We start from the raw sequence: 25559 nt of genomic DNA, 5'->3' as shown, positions 1-25559 counted from the left end.
AAACTCCCCACCAAACACTGCACTGGAGCCAAGAGCTTCATCCCACAGGTCGGTGTTCCCAGGTCTTGTTCTGAGCTGCATCTCACTGGAGATTTGTCCCCAGTGGAAGCACTGGGGATAGTGAGGTGTTCCCAGACCTTTCACCATAGAGAAGGGGAGTTGCAGGAGGTCTGCCCGGCCTCAGTTCCTCAAGCGATGCAGCTCAGTGGGGCACAGACTCTGCCACCAACCTGTCTTCTGCCACGAGCTTCCTGCTGAAGGTTCTCCTTTCACTGCTGTCACCAGCGCTGCCTCCTTGCGTCTTCCAAGACAGCGATGTGCTCAGCAGAATCTCTCTAGCGCGTTAGAGAAGTACTGAGTAGAGGAGCCAAGGTGAGATAAGTTACCCTCCACTTTCCTCCTGATTTTTGTAGTGTTGGGAAAGCCGTACTTGCCAGCCAGTTAAATGAATGGCTCTGTGGGACTCAGCACTCGAGCCTTTGCACTTGTAAATGTGTCTTTTCTTCTTTGCCACCAGTAAAGGTTTTTATATGTGCTGCTACTGCCATTGCTGGGATCATGCTAGCTGATGTGACCGGGTGAGGCTCATTCTTGGGATTATAATGTTCCACTTTGAATGGGGAACGTAAGACCTCAGTAAAATAGATGGCAAAAGGCTTCTCCTGCTGTTTCCAGACACGTGTCTCCATCCAAGTACAATCTGGCTAATTAAAACCCTGCAAGATCTCGAGTCCAAGGGCTGCACACCTTGCACTCCCTCGCCCTGAAGCGCAAGCCTGCCAGATGTGCTGCAGATACAGGACTCTGCTTGTCCCTGTCTGACAGGGACCCTGAATGAGCGGTTGGTTGGATGAACTCTGTTTATAGCTGTAGGTGCAGAGTAAGAATGAGCAAGTGGAGGATTACTGGGGTGAACTGGAGCCTGGCAGCTGTCCTGGGGAACCTGCACGTTCCTTTCCAGCCCGGACCTGGCAGGGCTCTGAGGGCTTCTGGCTCCGAACCTCAGCCACAGGGCTGGAAATCTGCAGTTGTGTTTGGGTTGTCTTATTTTAGCTCCTCTCCCTCCTCCTCCTCTGACCTCTGCTCGTGGTGGTTCTGGTGGTTCAGAGCGAGAGCAGTGGTGTGCTGGGTTTGCCCTGAGGCCTCGCTTGGGCTCATCCTCGAATTCTGGAGCCTGGTACAAACTCATCAAATTCCCAGAACAGCTTTAATGGATTAAGAGGTTCTCCAGTGGCCCTCAAGACCCTCAGAGCTTCCCTGCTTAGCTTCCTCATCCATGCTGGTTCGCAGCAGTGGGAGCAGTGCCTTCACCCAGGGCAGTGAGGTTCTTCCTCAAACCAACTCAATTTTGGCTTCCTATCTGGGGGAATGGCACCGGGAGGTACTGGGATCATGGAGGGACCCTGCCCTTCCCCAGCTCCCTCTTTCTGTATCCCTGTTTGTCCCTCACTCTGAGGCAGCAGCTTGGCACCAGTCCCTCTGCTAAGGGAGCTGCTCCTTGGCATGGCTGCTGCCTGCTTGGGCATGTACTGAGCAGGCATGGCCAGGGAGGAGGAGCTCAGCCAAAAGCGTTGGTTTTGCCTGAAATTGCCTCAGGTATGAAAAGCTTTCCTGGCAAGGCAAGATGCTGTCAGCCTGAAGCTGGCTACATCCATCCCAATAGCAGTAATTGCAAATGCTGGCATGAATTCTGAAGGGTGGGTAAAATCCCTTCCTAAACCCAGAGCTGTCGATGTATCTCCTAATCCAGGCAGTAGATCGTAGGCTCTGATACCCATGGGTAACTCGCAGGCTCTGCTGCTTTTATTGGAGGAGTAAATTGCTTTTCTTTGTGAAGAACAAGGTGAAGAGATGGCTTTCCTTGCTCAAGTTGTTCAGTCTAGGCGTGACATGCTTGGGATGTTGAATTTATTGCCTCCCACAGCAGGGGTCTGTGCTGAACATGGAAAATACCTGCCTTGCTCTCCTTTCCTGTACGGCATTTAACACTGGTGTGTTCTTAGGTTGTCACTGGCTAAAATCATCCCAATGCCTGTTCTCTTTTAATGATGGGGAGGGGTGTGTGTATTTTCAACCGTGGCAGACAAAGTACAGAGACTGACGCAGATCAACATGAGCAAAGCAGCAGCATCAGCCGCTGTGCACACCAGGAGAGGCTCATCTGCACATTTTACTGCTCTCCATAAAAGCAGCACCTCCGGTGTTCCTCAGAGGTGTGCTGGGCACGGGTTTAATAAATAAGGGTCTGCTGGACAAAGGTGGTGTTGTTCTACTAGCACCATGGCTATCGGGTTTGAGCATCTCTGGTGCCTCTCCCCTAAGCTCTGAAGTGGAGGTGTCTTTCTAGATGGCCCTGGAACCAAGGGGGTTGTTCCTAATTTTTGCCTGGTGCCAGAAATTGGAGATGGGAAGTGCTTGTACCTGGTGTGGATGGGCAGAAGTGATGAAACAGTGGGGCTGAGCCCCTTCGATAGAGCAATGAAAGTGGCGAAGTGCTGTCAGGATGTGGCTCCACGTGGTGGGTGCAGTATCTGTCATACGGCTCTTGGCAGCTCTGCGGGCAAATCTGCTCTTGTCTCTTGGTGGGCATTCCTGCCCCTTTCCTGGTGGCCCAGAGGAGCTCTGGGTAGGGCCAGGCTGGGGGTGGTCCATGGGACCCTGTCCTTCTCCAGGCAGCCTGAGGTTTAGCAAAACCCTGCCAGCATTTCACGCTGCCTGCTGGGTTCCTCACAGTGATGTCCTGGTCTGTGCCCAGCCACGGACCAGAGCTGGTGGCTCCTTGGTGATGGAGGAGAGGAGGCCCCTCTGCAGCACCAGGCTGGGGTCTGAGGATTGGACGTGGCACCTGGTTGTGCTTGTGTGGGGAGAGGATGCTCAGGATGCAGGGCTCCGGGGTCATCTCAAGATGCTCTGTTCTGCTTTGCGCATGGCCCATGCCAGCCATTGAGCGGCATTAGGGCTCAGCTCCAGCAGCAGCATCCCACAGCTCTCCCCGCAGTCATGTCACACCAGCCGGTCTCCTGCCCGCAACATCAACCCAACCATACGTTCCCTGATGGCCCTCGGGCCCCAGGAGTGATGCATGGAGAGACAGGCAGCAATCCGAGAGGTGCGGGCGGGATCATTCATCAGGATCTGGGAGTTACTCAGTCTGGGTGAGGAGTGAGAGAATATAAATATTGGTACAGATAATGCAGGTGACGGCGACACTTGGAAGGGGAAGATGTATCACCAGCTATTAGTAGGCATTATTACAGCAGCTGCGATGCATCATTCAGGGAGAATGGGATGGATACATCATGCCACTGTATTTATTTAAAATCTCCAAATTTTTATTAAATAAATCTGTTTATAAAAATAGAAAGAACTGTATTTAGAAAGAAATAAAGCCCAGTTTTGCAAGCAGATGTACTCTGCTGCTCTGTGCTATGTCGTATAGAGATGCCGAGTGTTACAGTTTGAGTGCAGTTCTACACGTAAATATATTTGTCTGTAATTAATACCCATGTTGAATGAGACAGCTCATAAAACACCGAGCTCTGTTTGATATTCCAGCGTTTCATGCTGTGCTGATCCCATGGGGCTGACTTCAGTGGGAGCCGTTAGCAATCAACACCTGTGGATCTGAGAGCTAAAATTACTGCTCTTAATTGCTATTTACTATGGGTTGAATTTTCAGAAGTGTTCTAAGACTTGGGAGTCCCTGGCAGGGCTGCGAAAGCTCAGATGGCAGCTCAGTACCTCACAGCATCAGCTTTAAACACAAATCGAGCTCTAGTGAAGCCTTTCAAGCAGGTGCTTGCAGGGGCATCTCCAAAGTGATGTGGCTGATTTTGAGCGCGTGACTTTTGCTGCTTAATTTATCTTTGTTGTAAGGACTATCACTGGCCTCTGCTCAGAACTGGGGCTGAGCATCACCACGCTGAGCATCACCACGCTGAGCACCAGCCAAGCTCACCTTACGGTGACCAGGAGAGTGTTCCCCTCCTCTGGGTAACATCATTGCAGGGATTGTGCTTTATGATACTCGGTGTATCCCCAGAGAAGCTGGATCTGGAGCTTTTAAACCTGGCCTGGAGGGAAGTGGGGCTGTGACTGGTCCGGGTGTAGCTGTGGGTCCTGCACAGCCTTGTCACGCTCCCCCTCAGCGAGGCAGGGCTGGGATGCTTCTACCTGTGCGTGGAGTCATCAGGTGATTATTTAGTGATTACTGCTTTGAATGGACATGGGCTCCTTCACCAGTGTGCAGCCCCCACTGGGGGAAGGGAGCGAAGTTTTTTGCATGAAGGAGGTCTTTTTTGTTAGAAGGAAGCATGATCAGACCAAGAATGAGGCAGCGCTTTAATGTGCCAACATCCAACCCACTGAAGTGTATTCTCTAAGTGTAATGTAGGTAAAGCCACTGGCACAGCAGCTGCTCCCTGTCCTGAAGAGGAGGCAGGAGATGAGCAGGAGGCTGTGGGCAGCTCCGGGGGCTGGTGGATCTGGCCCTGGTGGCTGCAGCAGCTCGATGGTCCTGCTGGGTGCTCTATGGGACGAGCACAAACTCTGCAGGAGCAGAGCTGGAGGATGATGCTGGAGCAGCATCGCCACATGCTCGGCGTGGGGCTCAGAGCAGTGTCCTGGCTGCCGCCCCTGCCCGTGCCTTTCTCCTTTGCCATCCTCCGGTGAGCAGGAAGAGATGGGCAGTGGGTACTGATCTGGGAAAACAGAGTCTCCTGATGCAGAGGCTGTGGGCTGAGCACATCAGCGCTGTGGGCTCTTTTGTATTGTTGCGATTGTCCTCCTTGTGCCAGGGCAGCCTCTGGTTGGCCTGGGGCAGAGGCAGTGACCCTGGCAGTACGGGCAAATCACTCCCCTTCTCGTTGCAGTGAACATGACCTGGGGGAGGATATTTACGACTGCGTCCCCTGCGAGGATGAAGGCGATGATATCTATGAAGATATCATCAGAGTGGAAGTTCAGCAGCCCATGGTAACAATTTATCTGCATTTTCAAAGCTGCACCTTGATGGGAGGGGAAGTGGGAGGGTTCAATTAAATAAATAACCATCCACCCATGACAAGTGATGCTGCAGGGGAGTGGATGCTCTGAATCCTGAAACTGAGCTCCCTCGCAAGCAGTAAAAGTGAGCTCAGGTGGGATGGGACCAGCCCAGAAGGGCTTCTATGAGGGGCACCAGGGGCCGGCCGGTGTCCCACAGCCGGGCAGTGCAGGGCTCGGGTCAGTGACTGGCAGTTTACCCCTGTCCCCTCCTCAGTGTTGTCCGTTATCCTGCACAGTGCTGCACAGCGATGGAGCCGATGGCTCCGACTCCCTTCCTCCCCTTCCCTGAGCAAGAAAGTCTGTTTTAAATAGAAGCACCCCCATGTCTGGCCCAGTGTTGGGATTGTAAGGATTTGTTGCAGTTACGTGTGTGTCATGCTAATTCAGTTCTTGTATTTCTGCATGCTTCAGATCAGATACATGCAGGTAAGATGCATTGATTGAAATACTGGTTTCCATCCAGCACATAGGTCTGAACTAGGGGTTGTCAGGGGGTGTACAGAGGGTCCCCGTTCCTGCACAAGAGCATTGAAACCCCACTGCCGAATCATGTTGGGTGTGTTGAAATGTATTGGATAGTACAGACAGGATCCTTCCTATTTTTTCTGGATAAAAATGGTTTTCTCTAATGTAAAGCAGTAACAGAGCTCTGCTGACTTCCCAGTTTGCTGGGAAGACTTATGAGTTTGCTCTCACTGAAGGCTGACTGGAGCTCTGTGCTGCATGAGAAGGTGGCTGGACCACTCTTGAGATCATGATGTGTTGGTTTTCCTTTTTCCTAGAAAATGGGAATGACAGAAGATGACAAAAGAAATTGCTGTTTGCTAGAAATCCAAGAAACTGAGGCCAAATACTACAAAACACTTGAAGATATAGAAAAGGTAAGAACTGAGGCATCTCCTCTGCGCCATCACCTTCCCATCATCGCTGGGTCTCACATTAATCTTGCTGTACTGGTTGTCGCAGTGAGAGCTGGCAGATACTGGGGCAGGATCGATGTGTTCACATGTAAAACTGGAGAGGAAGGAGATCCAGAAAACCCATCCTGAGGGGCACAAGTGCGCAGCCCGTAACTGCAGGAGCCAACCAGTGTTTCTCAGAAGTGCTGATTTCTCACTGGAACCAATTGGATTAAAAGTAGCATTTTTGCTGCTTAAATTCACAGGGGTTTATGGGGTTTCATAAATTATTGTTATGTCTCTCAAATCAAAGTAAGAGCGAGCACCTCAGCACGGCAGCGGGGTGGTGGGCATGGCTGGAGCCTGGGGTGGTTTTTGCTCTGAGGAAAGCAGCAGGAATGAAGAACAATAGTGCAAATCCAGCGCCATTTCCAATCGCCCCAAGACGCTTTTGGTTCCTCCCCTTTTGCAATTATTTGCCTCTGTCTGCTGCAAGTTCCTGTGAAAAATGATAGAATGTGAGGGAAGCCGGCACGATGGAATGGCATTTCCCGTTTTCCATGAGAACGTCCCAATGTACGTGTCATTCACATAAGTAACCCTTGTTCCTCGGAAACAGCCAGAGCCCTCCTGGTTCACCCCAAAGGAAGAGTTAAATTACAGTTTTCATATCCATTCGAGAAGTTCGTAAAGGCCTAGTGGGTTCTGATGGTGGGCTATGGGTAGAGGGTCCTGTCTCTGGTTCGTCGCATGAGGGATGGTTTTGTAGTTACAAGTCATGGGGACGTTTCTGTTAATATGTATTTGTTCAGAAAGGCATTTCCAAAGCAATCACATTGTCGGTGCCTTCCCAAGGGCAGAATTCTGGTGAGATAATCAAAGAGCTGAACTATTCCTGACGGCAGTGAGGGAAGGGTCTGTGTGTGTGCGGTCCCCTCCCGGGTCAGTGGGACAGCGGCTGTGCCCACCCATGGGTGGGGGTCCTGTACCTCCCCATGCCTGGAAGTGCCGCGGGGAGCTCAGGGGGCTCCTGGCCCTGATGGGGTCCCTGGCACAGCCTGGGCTGGACAAGCACGTGGTCGTTCGTCTGCCTTTGCAAGTGCTCAAATTGGGTAAAACCCGGCTTCTCCCTGCCAGGTGACTGCAGCCGGTAAAGCAGTACCTTTGCACAACCCCCCCTTGTTCTCGCCTCTCCAGTATTTCAGTCCCTTTTCCATTTACCTCTTGCAGAACTATATGAACCCACTGCGGCTGGTACTGACTCCCCAAGACATGGAAGCTATCTTTATCAATTTGGAGGTAACGGCACAGGCATTGTGGCTTAAATCTGTGCTCCTTTCACGGCAGCTCAGACCTTTTCCTGCTTAAGAGGAGGTGGACAGATTTCATGTGAGATTTGTGCATTCACCTGTAGAGGTTCAATCCTCCCTGTGCTGCGGAGCTTGAACAGTTTAGGAGATATTCTTTAACACTCAATTTTAGAGTTGGGGATTATATGAACTCATGTAAGAAAACAATTTTATACGGGGAATGTTCCAGGGCTGGGGCTGTGCATTTCAGCTGTTCTTAGTGGTGGTTGGGGCACACTGGGATGAAGGGATTTATTTCCATGCTGGGGGCTTGGTCAGAGCCTGCCCATCTCCTCTGCTGCCTCCAGGCCTGCAAAAGGGACTTTAATACACATGGAAATCCGGGGGCATTTATCACTGACTAACCTCCTGGTGGAATTACACCCTTGTACTCCCGGCCATCTAGGGCTGCATCTCACTAGAACAACTTACTCTAAAAACAGCTAAGAAAAGGGAAAAAGGAAAAAAAGAAGAGGAAATGCCTGTCTGATTAGGCAGTGAACGTGTGCTTCTTCAGGCTGTTTGTGCCCACTCGCTTTGGATGTGTTTAAAGTATTGATTGTTTCTTTGTTTTAGGACCTAATTAAAGTGCACTTCAGTTTCCTGAGAGCCATCGATGTCTCTATGATGTCTGGAGGAAGCAGCCTGGCAAAAGTGTTTCTGGAATTCAAAGAGAGGTAAAGGAGCCCTGGTCTCCAGGCAGCTCCAGTTTTAACAGAGCTGGGATAATAACTGCAGGGCGCGTCTCTGAGCTTCGGGCAGAAATGCAGGTCACAGCAGACCAGGCTTGTGTCCTCCACAGCTGAATGCTCTCGAGTGGCTGGAACATCGCTTGGTGCTGACACTTCAGCAGCCAAATCCAGCCACAAACACGTCAGGTTGGGACTTCTCTCTGACCACCCTGGCTGATGCATGGGGCTCCTGTGGGTGCTTGTTCCTGCACGCCTGTGTCCATGCCTGAACGTTGCTGGGCTCAAAGCATCCCGCATGAGACTGGCTCGTTGCAGGCTGAGCACAGAATGTGTTTATAGGGATGTAATGATGAGAACATCATGGGTACGGTGAGCTGGAATGGAGTAAAACCTCACTTGTCTCCATGGGTTTAGCATAGTCTCCTCCCGCAAGCAGCAGTGGGGCTTTGAGGGGCTGTGGTGTGGTGGGATGAGTCCTTGCTCTGGTGAGATCAGAGTGATGGCTCATGCCCAAACACTGTGGGTTTGGCACCACTCTTGTCGTGCACCTATAGCATGATGTGTAAACGTAGAAGTTGCTTTCGCAAACATAATAGATTCTGTGTTTTGGCAGCTGAAGGCAGGAGTACCCCAGAACGCGAAGATAAGGTTAATAAAAGCCTTTAATATCCTTAATAGTAATCAAAGGCCTGAATCATCATGGATTCTTGCCAGGGTGTTATTTCACTGTGATTAAACCAGTGTCTAGACACAGAAATGCCATTCAGAAGTCAATAACTGCAGAAATACCATCTGCATTAATAACACACCGTAAGGTCAGATATTCCATCATTCCCAGAGACAGCCCCTTGTTAAAAAGGAAATGTTCTCTGAGTTAAACTAAAAGAAAAAAGAAAAAAAACTCCAAAGAAGAATGCAAATAATGTAAAATTTGGGGTCAAAGCCACCAAAACCGGGCTCTTGGGCATGAAGAGTTCAGAGCAACCTGATCTAAATAGGCAGGGTCTTCTCCTATGTCAGGAAAGTCCTTGATCCCACATTACAGTGGGGAAATGGGGGTGCAGGAGGAGGAGGTGAGCTCCCCTGGGGAGACAGCATTGCCCCACCAAGAAGGGAACGTGGGCCTCCGGAGTGCCCACTTGGTTCCTGTATGCAGGACCTTCCCCCATCAAATGTATCTGTGACAAATAGCTCTCGCTTCCCTACGCACCCTCAGAGACATCCCGGCACAATGATGTATTGCTCCTCTGCTTTGCAGGTTGGGTTTCGGTGGGGTTTTTTGCAGGGAATAGTTTATAAATCTCTTTCTCTGAAAGCCAGAGGCTTGAATTTGTGCTCCTGAAGCCTCTTTGAAATTCTCTGAGTGCTGGCAAGGTAGATACGATTGTGCATGTTCAGAAGTTGTCAGGGGGAAGAGGCAGAAGAGTAATCTGTATTGGCTGCTGCTTCGCCGGGGACTGCGGCTCCCATAAATCTCCCCATTCAGTTCCCTGCCAGGGTCTGAGAGTCCCGTGTTTATGGAGCGACACCGGGTCAGGTGCTCCCAGATTGTCTCCACCGAGAGACGAGGCCCTAAAATAATGGATGAGTTGCAGCGTGTAATGGAATATATGTGTCTTATCAGCAGCAATGCAGTTAACAGCAAGGAAGGGGGGAAAACCCAAACCTGTCATGCAGGATTAATGAGAGAAGTGGAGGAAAATGGGGGAATCCACAGTAAAACTGCTCTGGTTTTGTCAGTGTTTAGATTTATGGCTCTGGGTGTCCGTACAGAGCCTCACTGTGTTTCCAAAGGCTGTGACAATCTTCTTCCGTATTACCCAGTCACTTGATCTCTAGGTCCCTGCGGCCCATCCTGCAAGGGATGTGCCCTTGGGTTTTAAGGGGATCTGAAGCCTCTCGTTCTCTGAAGAGGTGCAGTAATCATCCATTGTCCATCCGGGGCACGTCTCATGGATCAGGAGTTTCTTGCCGCCTTCTTCCCTACTTGGTGAAATTACCCTGAAACCCTTGGGGAGAGGGACACTCATCAGCCATGGTGGTGCCGATCGCTTTCTGTGCTGTGGGCAGCTGTGACTCGGGAAATGACGGCTCTTGGGGAGATGAATGTATGGGCTTGAGCGAGATCATTCGGAAATGCTCTCGGGAAATGGGTTTTTGTCTTTGTTCGATGCTGCAGCACGTCCCGGCTCTGCCTTCGCGAGTCGTGGTGCTAATACAGCACAGCCGGAACGCCGGAGCAGGGGTTGTGGCAGTGGTGGAGTCGTGAGAACAAGCTGACTGGCAGCCGAGGTTGGGCTGCAGGGTTCAGCACCCACCCCTGCTGCTCTAGACCCTCGCTGGGGTGGGAGAGGCAAGCACTGGTGGCGATGCAGCTTGGGCATGGGTCGGCCCCAGCTCTTTGTTTGCATATTAGAGCTGTCATACCTGGGGTGCAGGTACTGCTTTGTAACTGCTCTAGGGAAGGTCTTTCATTGTGGAGATGGGGTTCCACTGGTTCTTGTGGTGCTCTGAGAAGAAGTGGTTAAATACATCGCACTGGGGAGTGGAGGGATGAGGCATCGAACCTCCAAAAACGGGCTCCTCTGGCCACTCGTGCGAGCTGAATCACCCCCACGGGCTGCAGCCCTGGAAACTTCAAACGATTTTAATGTTAAAAAGCCATGCAGTAAAAAAGTGTTAATACTTTGCTAAGCAGTTATATGGGAATAGCTGTTTGCCTTGTCCTTTCGCTGTGTGTAAGCATATATATCTTTTATAACAGGTTATAACTGCCAGCAAGTGTTTCCGATTAACTCGGTGATTTCCCCTCTCCAGGCTGCTGATTTACGGCAGGTACTGCAGCCACATGGAGTACGCCCAGAACACACTCAACCACCTCCTGGCCAACAGGGAGGACGTCAGGCAGAAGGTGGAGGTGAGTGGCAGTGGGTGAGGGCTGCCCACCCCAGGACTTGCTGGAGAGCAGTGTATTGGGAATGGTTTAGCCAGAGAGGGGAGGGATGTGGGATGAGCCTGTGCTGCCCAGAGAGGGAGCGAAGCTGGGGGTTGTCTCGTCCTGATCCCCTGCTTGCCCCTCATCTGCCCACCAGACACGCTCCCTGTCCTTATCCCCGAATTTATCCGGGTTAAACCAATCCAGGTGACTGCTGGAGAGGGACTGGCTGTGGACGAGTTCCTCTTTTGAGTCATGCGGGGAGACCCAAAGGTACTGAGTGTCGCCAGCCAGGAGCTGTGTGGCTTCCCAAGGTCACACACGGTGTCAGGGACAGTCCCCATGTCCCCAAGCGAACACCCAGGGTGCTCCCGGTCCTCCTACCCAATGTAAAGGCTTAGTGTAAATAGGGTCTGATCCAGATATTCAGTAAATCAAAGGAGCCCCAGAAGGGATGTTTTGTTTGAGCTGCTGTTTTTACCCAGCTTTAATTCCTGCCTTGGTCTTGATGCTAATCTGAGTTTGCTGGGCTGTCTGTACATGTTATGTTGCTTTCTGCAAACGCTCTTTGATTTTGCTGTGCAGAAGCAGCAGCCCAGCTCAGGGCTAAAACTGGGTTTAATCATTTTTTAAAGCCTGTTCTCTGGATCTCACATCACGCCAGTGGTTGTAGCACCCACTTGCTCCTGGGCTTCTCCTTCCCCTCCCTCATCTTCTGGGGGTACACAGGGGTTCTCAGCCATTGTAGCCAAGTCACTTATCTAAATGGGTCTGGGTGAAGGGACCAGTCACAAAACTTCCTGCAATCACATTTGCTCATCTCAATGACTTGATGCTTATCAGCGAAGCCACAGCGACCGTCTGTGCTTGCTGCCAGTGCCTCGCAAAGGAAACACATTAGTTCAGCCCATCCAAGAGGTGAGTTCAGCTAAGGCACCTCCTCTGACATTTCCCGAGGTCTGAGAGCATCCGTGGGCTCCCCTCATGAGCAGTCTCTCATTAAGCTGGAGTAGCTCTGTTCAGTGGGAACGTCTGCATTTTAGAGTCCAGCCCCTGTGTTCTGTTCCCTGATAACCCCTCTGTGTGCACACAGGGACCATAAGCCGTGGGCTGGGTAACAGAAGCAAAACAGCCACAGGGCATGGGGTGGGGGGGGTTCATGGGGACCTGTTTCCCCCAGCTGCCTCACTGCTGAGGTATTGATTTCTTTCATAGGAATGCACACTAAAGGTCCAGGATGGGAAGTTTAAATTGCAAGATCTGCTGGTGGTTCCAATGCAAAGAGTTTTGAAATACCATCTCCTGTTAAAAGTAAGTGTTTCGGCGTCAGTGCTGCTCTCCAGCTGCCATCCTCTGCTCTGGCATCGTTCAGCTTTTACAGTGGAGAGTGAATCGTTGCCAAATGCAGAATGGGTTGTTGGGTTTTTTCCCCCTTCAAATGAAATAATTACTAGAGCTACTTAACATGACATAATATTTGTGCCGTCTCCTAAAGTATGGTGACCTAGCCTAATTCTGCACTTGTTAGCTACGAGAGGCAGTTAATGAATATAAAATAAGCTTGCATATAATCTGATTATGTGTGAAATTCCTCCCGTCAGCTCTGTGTAACAGCTCTCCCGAGCACCAGCCGCTTGGCATGTTCGCTGTGCTCTGGCCACAGCTGCCTGCCTGGCATCCCACTGCCACCCCTGGCGTTTCACTGCCACCCCAGCATCCCTGCCACCCCCCAGCGGCTCATGGGCACAGGCAGCCTGTGGCATTTCCAGCACTTCAAAACTCTTTCTATCCACTTTTATACTCACTGTATTTTTGCAGGAGCTGCTCAGCCATTCATCAGACCGGCCGGAGAAGCAGCAGCTGAAGGAGGCTCTTGAGGCAATGCAGGTACAGGAGGGTGAGAGCAGAGAGTGGGGGTCTCGAGGTACAGCAGAGCATGGGACCCCCCTGCTTCTGCACAACAGAGCCTGAGATGGAAAGCCCAGCCAGCAGCCTGGGGGCGGGCAGCATCTCCTCCTCCTGGCCGTGATTGCCATTTGATGCGATTGCAGCAGATCTGTAGTCAGCTCTGTTATCTTCCTCCTTCAGCAGCTGGGGACGCTGGTATTTGTTGACAAGTTAAGACTTTTCACTAATTGCTATTGTGTGTAAAGGGGCTGTGCCAGATTCTTGTTTTTGCTGGGAGGGATCTGGAGGAAGTCCAGATGGATCAGCAAGTCAGGGGGATTGCAGCAATGGAGCCTGTGCCTGTGTGGAGCACGGGCCGTGCGCTGTCAGCCAGCGCTGCTGGAGAACCCTTTCATCCAGGTTTATTCTTCTTTTTTTATTAAGGGAAGTTGCTCTTTCCACGGACGGAAACTGCGCCAAATTCTGCTTTGTTTGAGGGTTTGTTTTCTTGAGCTTTTTAGCCAAAACCCCCAAGGCTGCAGGGAAACCACCAGCAGCAACAAGGAAAATCATCCAAATGTTTTCTGACTCGGGGGCATCCCCCCTGCACGGCGGGGTCAGCACAGCCCGAGGCTGATCCATCGCTCCGGGTTCTCTCTCTGGAGCGCATCGCAGGGTCCGTCCCCGGCTCGCTCCATGCTCCCGGGTCACTGTTTTCTCAGGTTGTGTAAGGACACCGCTTCTCCTCACACTTACATAAGCTGGGTGACCTTTCCAGCCATCCCCCCCGCGCCGGGAGCCCACAGCCCATATGTAGGTCACTTTACAGTTCAGGTTGTTGGAAGGACGCTGCGTTCGCAGCCGCTGCCGCCCCGCACATCGCCATGGCCTCGGACACGCAGCCTGGTGGCAGTTAAACCCCGCTGCTGGCTCATGGCACAGCACCACCGATGCGCTGCTGATCAATAACCTCGATCCACACCGGCTGCACTGCAGACAGTGGGTTCCACAGGAGGCTGCCTGGAGCCAGCAGTGAGGTTTCTCTTTCCTCACCCCATGGCAGAGCTGGTGCCGTTTGGGCTGCTCTGTGCTTGGCGGGCCATAGGGAGCTGTGCAGTTTGGTTCCAATTGATCTGCAAACCGAGGCTTAGCTTACAAGTAATGTTCTTCTTCAGGAACCCAGAACTTCTGTCTGCCGTGCTGGCAGGCGCAGGCGCTGCTGCGTCTGGGCGAGAGCCGAGCAGGGGGTGATTGGAATTACCTTTCCCAAAGGGATTCACCCAGCTTTTGCTTTGCCTCAGTGGTTGTTTGCACAAGGCATGGGCAGGGTTTGCACCAAAAACCTGCATGTGGGGATGTCTGGTGCAGGTACCAGCCCTCCACATGAGTACACAGAACCGAGCCCATGTGGTGGTCAGGGCGCTGTGGGTTCCTGGCTTGATCCCATAGTCCAGGCTTGCACGTTGCTGTTTGAAGTCGTGGTTGATCCTGGGGTTGTTCCCCCTTGGTGTAGGAGATGGCCTGTTCAGCAGGAGGGAGTGGAGCTCAGTGCTCCAGCATGATGGAGGATGCTGCTTCATAAGCCTTTGGTTTTGACATGCTTCATAACCATCCCTGCTGCTGGCGCGGGGGGTACGCTGTGATGTTATAGGTATTGTCACGTAGATTTGAGATTATCACCTGTGATTAACTCTTCTCACGCTGGGAAGCTGAGGAAGGTCTGACCCGGAGGGGATCTCTTAAAAACACTTGTGCTCAGATTTAATCCAAGTTGACAAGAGCCATTGTTGAGGACAAGGGGGCAGGGAGCAGATAAGAAGCAAACAGCCACAGAAAATGTGCTCTGAAGGGGTAAGAAGTTGTTTTTGTGGAGGAGATGAGGTTCCTGCTCTTTGAGGGGTTAAAATCTGGGTAAGCAGGGATTATTTCAGGGCAGAACAAGCTCCATGAACTGTCTCCTAGTTTACAACGCTGCCTCTGTGTGATGGGAGGTGTTGGAGTCCTGGAGGTGCTGGAGCTGGGGATGCTCCCACAGGGTATCCCGGTACGAGCCGGGGCAGAGCCAGGTCAAGTGCTGTTCACAGCTAACGTGCAGTCAGGTGTCCAGAGCGGTTGTTTCATAGACACGGGTGTTTTGGCAGCAGAGACGCTCCCAGCTTTTGTATCCAGGGGGATGATGAGGATTACGGTGATGGGAGCTGGGAGCTGGGAGGGAAGGGAAGGATGCTCGCTCGTCCCTCGCCCCCTACAAGCCGTGGGTCGGGTTTGCTGCGCTGGGTTTGGGCATTGCCCTCTTCTGGGACAGGATAAAAACTGCAGCTCCTGCCTGAGCAGCGTGGGCACAACCAGCCCGTGCCCAGCGTGTCCCGTCTGCAGCTGGAATCCTGCTCCCACTCCTGCAGCACGGCTTTGGGAGCCGGATCCTGTGTGTTCCACTTTGGTGAGGTGCTCTCCATCTGGAAGGTTAAAACCAATATCCACTTTGCTTTTAAGGACTTGGCCATGTACATAAATGAAGTAAAGAGAGACAAAGAGACGCTAAAGAAAATAAGTGAATTTCAGAGCTCTATAGAAAATCTGGTAAGTTGGAAACCCTCTTGCACCCAACAGTAATTTTATTACTATTAGCATGCTTTTGCTATGCACTTACTGCTGAATCTGATGAGCTACCCAAGTACCGGGTATTTTAAGGAGAATCTTGTCCTCCAGACTCCAGAGGTGTCAGGCACTTGGTCCCATTCCTGTGCATCATCTGACCCTGTGCAACCCATCACTTGCTTCAGCCCTGAGCAAGCCCTTTAACGTAGCACCCAGTGTAGAGCTCCGAGCTTACGAGCTTGCTCCCACACCGGGGAGGTGGGACCTGCTCAGCCACGGGCGCAGCAGCTCCACTGTCGCACTTGATGCTGGGATCATGCAAAGTGGGCGCTGGCACCTGAGGTGCTTCACACCCTGCCCCGGGGCTCCACAGAGGGGTGCTGGGTTTGGGGGCTTTGAGCTTTGACTTCATTTGGAAACAGGGAACTTTTGATTGGTGGTTATTTAACAGACAGACAAAATCCTTAATTTTCAAGAGGAACCTGCAAAAATTCCCCAGTGGGATACAGGCTGCTGCGGCTCACAGGCTGCGATTGAAGCAGTCATGATAACCCTGATCTGTGCGAACAGACACCATGCTCCATACAACAGGAATGTACTGGGGACATGAAGCAGCCCCTTCTGCTCCTTGCAGCAGCCCCTGGGCAGGTTGGACATCAGGAGATGGGGTGTCAGCAAAACCCCCACACATCCTGCTCCCCGTTTCCTTTTGCTGCCCCAGGCAGGACGTTGCAGAGCGGTTGGTGGTGTGTGCGCGGAGCCCACACGGCCGGACCCTGCGGTAACTGCAGTACACACGCAGCTGGGTGCGGGAGCTGCTTTCCTGGGCAGTGTGATGCTTCACGGTGTCTGTGTTTTCCTGTAAGAACTGTGCAAGGGGACTGAGTCCTGTGGCTCCATGGCCGGGCTGCACCGAGCTTTCTGGATGCCAAACCTTGCAGAAGAGCTTTGACTGCTGAGCCTTGCCCTGGGGTGCTGGTGCTGGAGCTCCAGGGACCTCCCATGGTCCTGTTCCCATGCACAGGCTCCCCTTGGTGAGAGCGGTGCTGTTCCCAGGCGCTTCAGCAGCAGGAGGAGGGGCTGGTGGGGGTGCCCCAGCACCCCGTGCCCTCGGGCAGGTTTGGGTTTGCACCCTTCCAAGGCATCGTCTCGGCTGGCTGTGGGTCTCAGCCCTGCTTTGCTTTCTGCAGCAAGTGAAGCTGGAGGAGTTCGGGAGGCCAAAGATCGATGGCGAGCTGAAGGTCCGCTCCATAGTCAACCACACCAAGCAGGACAGGTGAGTGACAGCAGCGCCCGGTTTTTCCAACCTCGATGTGCCTTCGTCCGGCCGATCCCCCTGTGCTCATGTATTCAGTGACTGCCTGGAGCTGCCCTGGCAGAAGCCACCATCAGTGTGAAACTGCAGCAGGGCTGAGCACTGAGCTGCGCTGGCTGGGGAGCTCTGCAGAGCTTTCCAAGCACCTCTCCTTGAGTGAGAACTTCAGGGAGGTGTTTGAGTTGCTGCTTTATCTGCTTGCTTTGGGCAGGTATTTATTTTTATTTGATAAAGTGGTGATCGTCTGCAAAAGGAAAGGATACAACTATGAGCTGAAAGAAATTATTGAGCTGCTCTTCCACAAGATGACTGATGACCCCATGAATAACAAGGACATTAAGAAGGTAGGTGGACCAGGAATTAGCTCTGCTGGAGAGCATTTTGGAGCTGTTTCAGCCATGCTTGGGTACTACATTCCCATTTGCCTTTTAAAATGGAAACAGAGCTTGCAAAAAAGCTGGAAAATAAATTCTCAGCTTTCAGGGCAGCCTTACAGAGCATTGGGAAATGTTTATTAATGTGGGGCTGGGCTTGATCCTTGACCTCCATCCTTGCGAAACAGCCCTGAAGAGGCTGGGATGGTTGAGTCCCACAGGAGGCTGCTCCCTGCTTCCTGGCCTTCCAGCAGCGATGGTCCAGCAGGGAGCAACCCGCAGATGGGATGGAGAGGAGGCAGGGCAGGGAGGGAAGGTCCGTCCCATCCGGATGCTCTCTCTCCCATGAGTCGCGGGGTTGAAGGGGCCTGGAAAGGCAGCGTGAGCATTGCCAACCAGGCTGCCAAAATCAGCACTGGGAGCGTGGTTGCCACTGGAGGAGCATCATTTTGCCAGTGGTTTGAGGCTTAGTCTGCAGCCATGAAGGAAAGCCTCCCAGCTCTTGGCTTAGCAGTGCCCCATTGGCTTAATCCACTTACATGCGATGGGAAGAGGTGTGGTACAGATGGGCTAAATAACATTTGGATAAGAACAGCCAATTTTGCGACTTGGATGCTAAAGAAATGCTGCTAGCTTTGTTTTAATGACATGTATTTCCACTTTGCTTTCCTATGCTTTCTAGTCTCATGGAAAAATGGTAAGCAAAGCACACAACCTTCTCTTGTGTTTTCCTGTGCAGTGGTATAAGTAGACAGGCAGAGCATATGTGCAGTGGGCAGGTCAGATCTGCCTCCTGGGCTGTCGGTTGCTGTCAGGGAGAGAGATGATGGCTGGGGAGGATCCACTGGAGCAGAAAAATCTGGGTTTGCTCATCTGCCACCATAAAATCCAATTTAGCCCTAGTGCACAGTGCAAAGCATCGTTAGCTGTGATGTGTTAGGGAAACAGAGCATTTCTTCTCCCTTCCCCACTGTTACCTGTGCAAAGGTTCAGCAGCCCATCAGAAGCAGGGACAGGCACTGGGAGCAGTTGTTTAATGCATGAATAGAAGTGTGGTGCATTTTGCTGCTCAGGTGTGGGAGCCCAGCGGTCTCTTTTCTCTCGCAGTGGTCATACGGCTTCTACCTAATCCACCTCCAGGGGAAGCAGGGCTTCCAGTTCTTCTGCAAGACGGAGGAAATGAAGAGGAAGTGGATGGAGCAGTTTGAAATGGCAATGTGAGCATGAGTGGCTGCTCTAGCTAAGCATGGAAGAACAGTGTCTTGGACCAGCAGGTCACTGGAGATGCAGGTCCAGCAGCAAAGCTGGTGATGGGGAAGCTCATGTGAGCTCCCTGGATTGTTCCCTGTACAAAGAGAGCTCAGGTCCAGCATGAAACCATTTATCCTGAGGGTCTGCACCAAAGCGTGTGGGGGCATCTCTGAAATGAGCCCTTGCCATAGTGTCAGGCCATGTGAGAAGCCGAGGCTGGAGGAAAGCAGGAGGAGGAGCACAGGGAGGCTGCTGCTGGGGGGGACCCGTCCTGAGCAGGGATGGGGCTGGGTCATGGCAAATCCATGAGTGCTGTCCCGGGGAAGGCTGATGGGCACAATCCTCTCCCGCCACGGTCGAGCCCTTTCACACTTGATTTCACCTCTGCCCCTGTGCTTTCCAAACTTGGACTGAAATGCAAACAGAGCTGCTGTGGCAGGTCTTGGGTGCAGCATTGCTGGGGCAAGAGGTCAGTAACCCCTGGTCCTTTCATTTAGGTCCAATATAAAGCCAGAGAAAGCCAATGCAAACCACCATAACTTCCAGATGTACACATTCGAGAAGACCACCAACTGCAAAGCCTGCAGGATGTTCCTGAGGTGAGCAGCATCCTGCAGCTTGTCTGCATCTGCATTAAAACACTGACAGAAAATCCCAAAGCCGAGGCTGAATGAGGGCTTTCTGGCTTCTTGTGTTGCACAGAGGAACCTTCTACCAGGGCTATCTTTGCCCCAGGTGTGGAGCAGGTGCTCATAAGGAGTGCTTGGAGATAATTCCTCCCTGCAAAATCGGTGAGTGATTGCCCTTTTGGGGAGGTTTTGGGTGCAGGGAGGAAGAAACAAAATCACAGAACTTTGTGCAATGTCCCTGTCCAGCTCCAGCCCCTCCCTTGGTCTTGCCCACCCCATGCAGGGCGATGCCTCTGCTTTGTGCTTCCTCCATCATGTTCAAGCACTGACACTGGTTTGTTGATACCCACAACATCAAGAGAAACAGATAATGGGGTTTGCTGCCTATTATGTTCACCACTTATTTCCCCATTTCTCTTGCAGGTTCTTCAGCAGACCAGGTACGTTGCTGGTTGCCCTTTTCCCACTTCCCACTGCGCTGGGCACAGCCTGTATCCCTGCCCAGTCCCAGTGCAGGCAGCTTTTGGGAAAAGCCAGGGAGATACCAGGGAGGTTTCAGGAGAGGGTTTCTCATCCCAGGGGCTTTGGGTGGGTGCTTATGGAGAGAGCTGATGCAGCTGTGTCCTCATGGAGACTTTTTCCTCTCTCTTTGCAGGATTCACTGGGTGCTGGACCTGGTAAGGGCTTTACTGTACTGCAGGAGGGAGGTAGAGACGGTGTGGACCGTGGCCGCGGGCATCCCTAACATCGGGCACGTGGGAGGGGAAAGCTTCTTCCAAAACCAGAAAGGAGCTTGAGGTGCTGCAGGAGGGCCCTGCGCAAAGACGCGGCTCCTCCCGGGGCTCAGCCCCCGGTGCTCCTGGGTTGTGCCCCTGCCCTGCGCTGCTGTGCAAGCAAAGCCTCTGCTCCTCCCGCAGTGACCGAGGAGAGCTGGCGCAGTGCCCTCTGTCAGGTCTCCCTCCAAAGCAGACCGGCCCGTCCTGGCAGGGGACTTGTTGATGGTGGGGAGCATCTTCCCGGCGTGTCCGGTGCGCTGTGGGGATGCGCAGCTCCGGGCACTGCCCGCAGCGGGGCCGTTAATCCTGATGGTTACTGCAGTGCTTTTTGATTTTCCTTTGCCTGAAGCTATCCTGGCCAGTGCTGGGCCTGCCCTGCCCATGTCCTGGCGTGGAGGAGAGGGAACAGTCTGTTTCTGTGCTTTCAAGCCAAGCCTGGCAGAGAGAAACCTGAATCAAATCGGGGGCTAAACCAAAAGCAAGCAGAGGGAGCAGGGCAGGGAGAGGCCGCGGCGGGGAAGCGTTTTGCAGACAAACACTGTTTGAGTGCAGCTGGGGAGCTCGCTCCGTGTGCGGTTGCTCCCGGGACGACTGGACTTTGGCTGCGAGCTGCAGGGGCGGCTGCGTCCCGGGTCCAACCATTCAGTGGGAGCCGAGTGTTGGCTGGTCCCGTCTGCAGGCGCCGAACCCGCGGGCTTGGGGCCAGCCAGCATTGCCCAACGAGAGCCGCTCCTCCACGGCGGGTTCAGTCCTGGGCCTGGTTCTGTCCTTCGTGGGTTTACTTTTGCTGGGGGAGCTCAGTCTGAGCTCAGTGTAACTGCAGGAGCAAAGACCTCGAGCTGGGCACTGTTCCTCTCTGCTTTCACACTTTCTGCCCCGAATCCTGCCCCGTGGTGCTGGCAGATTTGTGGTTCAGAGGGTAAGGGGCAGCACCCCTCAGGAGCCGTGGTTTTGAGTTGTTTCTCACTGACAAGGGCTGGGTGATGAGACCGTTCTGCTTCTCTCCCAGGTCCTAAAATAGTGGCGGTGCAGAACTACCACGGGACCCCCGCCCCCCAGGGGAAACCCGTGCTGACGTTTCAGGTTGGGGACGTGATCGAGCTGCTGAGGGGGGACCCCGACGCGCCCTGGTGGGAGGTGAGAGCCATCCCCTTTGCGAGTTCCCAGCAGTTTGGAACCAGTGACCTGCGCATTGTCCCGGAGCGCAGGGATGTGCCGGGGTTCAGAGCCGGGGCTGCTGCGAGGCACCTCGGAGCCTGTCCCCATCACTGCATGGCAAAGCCATTGCTCCTGCTTGCACACCCCAGTCTGATGCCCACTTGGCTTTGCAGGGGCGGCTGCTGCAGACGAAGAAGTCGGGATATTTCCCCAGCTCGTCAGTAAAGCCGTGCCCCGTTGATGCCCGGGTGAGTGCCGAGGGGGAGATGGAGCCGGGAGCACCAGGGGCTGTCATGGGAGGTGCTGCTCTGGTGATGCCTGTCATTCCTCTCAGCCTTCTGCTTGAGAGCTTGGTCTTTCCATTGGGCTTTTACCGGGGCCAAACTAGCAAGGGATGGATCCATCATCCCATGGTTGCAAATGCCTGGTCAGGTTGGTCTCAGCGTCGTTCCCAAGGCTGGGGTTGGAGTGACCAGATCCAGGCTCCATTCCTCCCCTTTGGGACTGTCTCAGAGAGTACTCGAGATCAGTCACATACAGGAAACCTGCACTGGTTTCATCGCTGTGTTCTGTATTGCTGTCAGCCGTTCCCCACTTAAGAAATGCTCATGTAAATGAAAAATGCAGCATGCTCACCACAGCTCAGCTGCAACACTGCCCTCCGCTGCTGAAGCCAGTAACGCAGAAGCTTGGCAGATGAAAACCCTCCCATGGCGAGGAGCATCTCGAACATGAGCCACAGCCTGGTGAGGCTCCGGCTCGTCAGTCATCAGTGTTCTCTTCACAGCCTCCCAACAGCCGGCCGCCCTCGCGTGAGATCGACTACACGGCATACCCATGGTGAGTGGCCCAGCCTGCGCTGGGCAGCGTGCGGACACGAGCTCCTCTGGCCATAAACGTGCATTGACCTCGCGTTTTAATGGTCCCTTTGTCGGGAATCCACTCTGACAACGAGTTAGGAATGCGGGCCAGCCTTGCTTCGCATTCCACACCGGGCAGCTGCTGCAGGGGCATTTGGGTGTTGAAACCTGGCGAGGCCTCGGCCATCAGTGGGGATTTCTTCCCCGCTGGCGAGGGGCAGAGGCAGAAGGAGAGGCGCTGGTTTCTCTTCCCTCTTCCGGTGTTTTCTGTGCCCAGAAAAACATCTGGGGAGGAAAGAAGCAATTCCTGCCTTGGCGGGAGAGGCTGCACTTGGCTTCCCTGCTTCTCCTTCCCTCCAGCTCCAGCCAGGTTTGCAGATTCAGGAGTCTGAATCATCCCCGTTCTCCAGCTCTTGCTAAGGCCTCATTTACCTGGGGACTGATTCCCAATCAGTGGGATTTTCTAGGTGTAAGCTCCAGGGGAAGAGGTTGCGCTCTGTGTCACTCGCCCTCCCTGTTCAGTGCCTGAGCTGCTCACTGTATATCTCGGGGCACTTTCTTCTCCTGAAGTTTTGGATGAGACCTGTTTCTCTCTTTGCCTTCTCAACCTTCCTGGCCTTAAAAACCCATGCATCTTTTTATGTCAAATATGCCTCTTAGAGATGTGTTAATTTTTAGTTCATTAAATGCATTAGTTACGCTCTGGGCTCAGGTTTGCAGGGAACATGGAGCGGCAGCAGACGGACAACCTGCTCAAGTCCCACGTCAGCGGCACCTACCTGATCCGGGAGCGGCCGGCTGAGGCCGAGCGCTTTGCCATCAGCATTAAGTGAGGAATACTTCATTGAGTTACTCGGTCTTGCTCGTGGAGGGTGAGATGGGGCTGGGGCATGCAGCTGTGTTTTCTTGAGTGCCTTTGCTGCCATTCGCAGGTTCAACGAGGAGGTGAAGCACATCAAGGTGGTGGAGAAGGACAACTGGATTCACATCACGGAAGCTAAGAAGTTTGAAAGCTTGCTGGTAGGCTGCTGTAGCCTCTTTAGCATGCGCACGGTCCCTGCAAGTCGTTCAGAGGGCTGACAGACAGCATGTGCCTCTCACCCTTCCCAGGAGCTGGTCGAGTACTACCAGAGCCATTCACTGAAGGAGAGCTTCAAGCAGCTGGACACGACGCTGAAATACCCCTATAAATCCCGGGAGCGCTCTACCTCCAGGACCTTCACCCGCTCTCCAGGTAAAACCCTCAGCAAGGGGGGAGCGCTGTCTGACAAAGGGATTTGCAGCTTTGCTGGGGGGCTTGAGCCCCCCGGTTTGCAGCCAAGTCTCCTGCTCGGCTGGTGGCACTTCCAGGCCGGGTCTCAGGGCAGGTGGTGGGGCCGGGAGGGTCTGGCCGAGCTGGGGCTGCCTGGCTCTGCTGCTCCAAGCCGAGCAGGGGCGCGATGCTCTGACAGCGGCATGTGGAGCGTCCTACCTGCCCATGTAAGCTTTTGTGCACGTGTTCCAGTGTGACTTGTGATGGTTTGAATCCCAGTAGGACTCCTTTAATGGAGATGATGGGAGCAATGGAAAGTCTGTGAGAAAGAAAAAAAAAACCAAAAAAACAGAAGAACTGGAAAGCAAAATGTGCATCAGTGCAAAATGTTCCGTTTGTCTGAAAGCCTGAGTGCAGGAATAGCTGCTCTGTGGGGAAATGCATTTAAAAAACCTTTCTCCGTGGTTATTGTAAAAAGAAAACCAAGGACAGATGGTTTTTAAAGTTGTTTAAATATCCATTCACATAAATACAACCCCAGGATGACTTCTGAGCCCCAAACTGGCCATGGGGCTGTGGCCGGACCAGCTGCTGCTGCCCGAGCTCCCCGCGCAGGTCCTGCATGCTCTGCACCATGTTCCTCCGTTGGCTTTTAAAGCATTGTGCACTATAATACCATTTTAAATTTCCTTTTTAATGCGTGTTCTGCCTCTTTCTGTTTCTCTTTAACCTCGTTGCAGCCTCCTGCGCTTCCTACAACTTTTCTTTTCTCAGTCCTCAGGGCCTCAACTTTTCTTCTCAGAGCTCCTCCAGTCCCTTCTGGTCAGGTACCGGTGCCTCTCCCCGCCGGAGAGACCCTGCCGCCCTCCCCAGGCTGCAGCAGCCCCAGCTTGAAAGCCATCGCCAGCGGGACCTGTGGGTCCCTGCTGTCTCTCCATCACCCACAGGCAGTTCAGGGGGCCCCTGTGCTGCCCTGGGGCACAGCCTGGAAATAAGTTAATTAACCATGACTTGGCTGGAAGCAAAATGCTGGCCCCTCTCTCTAGAATCCAGGCAGGGAGAAGATGGAGTTATTGCTGTTTGAGAAAGGGGGCTAAATTAACAAAAACATGAACCTAACACACTGGGATCTCATGATGTACTTCAAGCTCGACCTGCTTATCCCATGTGTTTCACGAAACGAGCATTGGCATCACAACATCTTCCAGACCATTTTCCTTGCTGTACAAGGAAAACATCCCAGTGTCCGGCAGCTCTTGAGCTCTGGTGTCTGAGGCTGCTCAGGAGCCCCTTGCTGAGGACATGGGGGGGAGCCTGCCCTGTGAATGTGCTCTGAGGTCAGGCTCCCTGCAGAGAGCGCAGTGGTGCTCTGGCCTTTGAACCCCATTGATTACATGTGTTGCAGACTGGTGACAATCCTCCCTGTTTGGCAGGATCAGAGCAAAATCGTGCCAGTTCATTTCCTCCCATCTAAGCTTTTACTTTTCAGTTTTTTCTTAAGCCTGGACAGGGAAAACCATTGGCAAAGCCACGTGTGCTTTCTTTGGTGCAGTGTTGGGAAGAGTGCTGAGCTTTTCAAGGTTCTGGAGCATAATTCTGGGAATTTGTGATCTTTCCACTGCATAGAAGGTGTTGCAGAAAGTCCCTTCTGCAGCAGTGGCCTCTGAGCAAGCTCCTGATGAAAGAGTTCAAAGCTGCCATGGTGCTCGCTCCGTTCTCCGGGCTGCCTGGTGAGGACAGACGAGCCCCCCAGTGATTGCACGTGTGTCTGGACCATCTCCATCGCCATCCTCATCTCCTTCCATCCCAAGAGCTGAAAACCTGGGCAAAGCTTTTCCTCAGACTTAGTTCAACCTTGGTTTGCAAACGTTCAAAGTGGAAATTAATCCTCAAATGAATTCTCAAAGGCCCCAGCACAAAAGGGGGGAAAGGGGGGTTGCATCGAGGCACCGCATCCGCTCGGGGGGGCTTTTGCAAACCTCAGAGGTGCATTTTTCTCTTCCTCTGCCCACCCCATCTCTCCCAGCATCACCCTCCAACCCTCCTTCCCCTGCCCGGACACTGGGGCAGGGATGCTGACCATTGTCTCTGACCTTCCCCTCTCGCTGCTGCTTCTTCTTGTGCCTTCCCCCAGTATTCCCTGCCCAAAGTGATGGAGATCCATGGTGCTGGGCCGTGCCAGTGCTGGCAGAGGCTGGTTCCTGGGGTCCCTCATGGGGACACGCTCCTCATCACAGTGGGGTCAGCGTCAGGGTTTGCAGGGGGCTTTTGTGCCTTTTGGTTTGAAATAGGACCAAGTTTCCAAGGGCCTTGGCAGGGACCAGGAGCGGGGACGATGCCAGGTTAGCAGCTTGTTCCTTTTCATGGCAAAACCTACAGGTTTTGCTCAGCATCTCCTGGAGAATCCAATCCCAGCAACTCAGTTTTTTAAATAAAAGTTGGTTTGTGAAATCCTTGACAAGGTTGTCCCATCAGCTGCTTGTGGAACAGGATTTTCCCATTTCATTGTTAATGATTGCATATTGCTATGGAATCTTT

The 25559-nt window shown here is 52.9% G+C and overlaps 1 protein-coding gene across 3 annotated transcripts in view; it reads left to right on the top strand.

Moving 5' to 3' along the window:
- Positions 1–25559, top strand: part of VAV2 (vav guanine nucleotide exchange factor 2) — a 104042-nt gene that overhangs the window by 74673 nt on the left and 3810 nt on the right. The window contains exons 5-26 of one of the 3 annotated variants that reach the window (XM_065696128.1): positions 4872–4974; positions 5829–5927; positions 7176–7244; positions 7871–7971; positions 10804–10903; positions 12137–12232; positions 12740–12808; positions 15302–15388; positions 16597–16682; positions 16933–17065; positions 18203–18312; positions 18844–18945; positions 19049–19137; positions 19399–19415; positions 19631–19652; positions 20761–20888; positions 21083–21157; positions 21697–21749; positions 22482–22598; positions 22702–22789; positions 22880–23003; positions 23762–23848. In XM_065696128.1, the coding sequence (XP_065552200.1) occupies positions 4872–4974; positions 5829–5927; positions 7176–7244; positions 7871–7971; positions 10804–10903; positions 12137–12232; positions 12740–12808; positions 15302–15388; positions 16597–16682; positions 16933–17065; positions 18203–18312; positions 18844–18945; positions 19049–19137; positions 19399–19415; positions 19631–19652; positions 20761–20888; positions 21083–21157; positions 21697–21749; positions 22482–22598; positions 22702–22789; positions 22880–23003; positions 23762–23848 (1955 nt within the window). Of the gene's footprint in view, positions 1–4871; positions 4975–5828; positions 5928–7175; positions 7245–7870; positions 7972–10803; positions 10904–12136; positions 12233–12739; positions 12809–15301; positions 15389–16596; positions 16683–16932; positions 17066–18202; positions 18313–18843; positions 18946–19048; positions 19138–19398; positions 19416–19630; positions 19653–20760; positions 20889–21082; positions 21158–21696; positions 21750–22481; positions 22599–22701; positions 22790–22879; positions 23004–23761; positions 23849–24647; positions 25483–25559 lie in introns of those variants that run through there. The other 2 variants (XM_065696127.1, XM_065696126.1) reach the window with 2 other exon arrangements.

Source organism: Lathamus discolor, chromosome 15, assembly GCF_037157495.1.
Source record: "Lathamus discolor isolate bLatDis1 chromosome 15, bLatDis1.hap1, whole genome shotgun sequence".
Classification (NCBI taxonomy): Eukaryota; Metazoa; Chordata; class Aves; order Psittaciformes; family Psittacidae; genus Lathamus; species Lathamus discolor.
The sequence above is the reverse complement of the archived record's forward strand: the minus strand, read 5'-3'. Positions and strand labels throughout refer to the sequence as shown.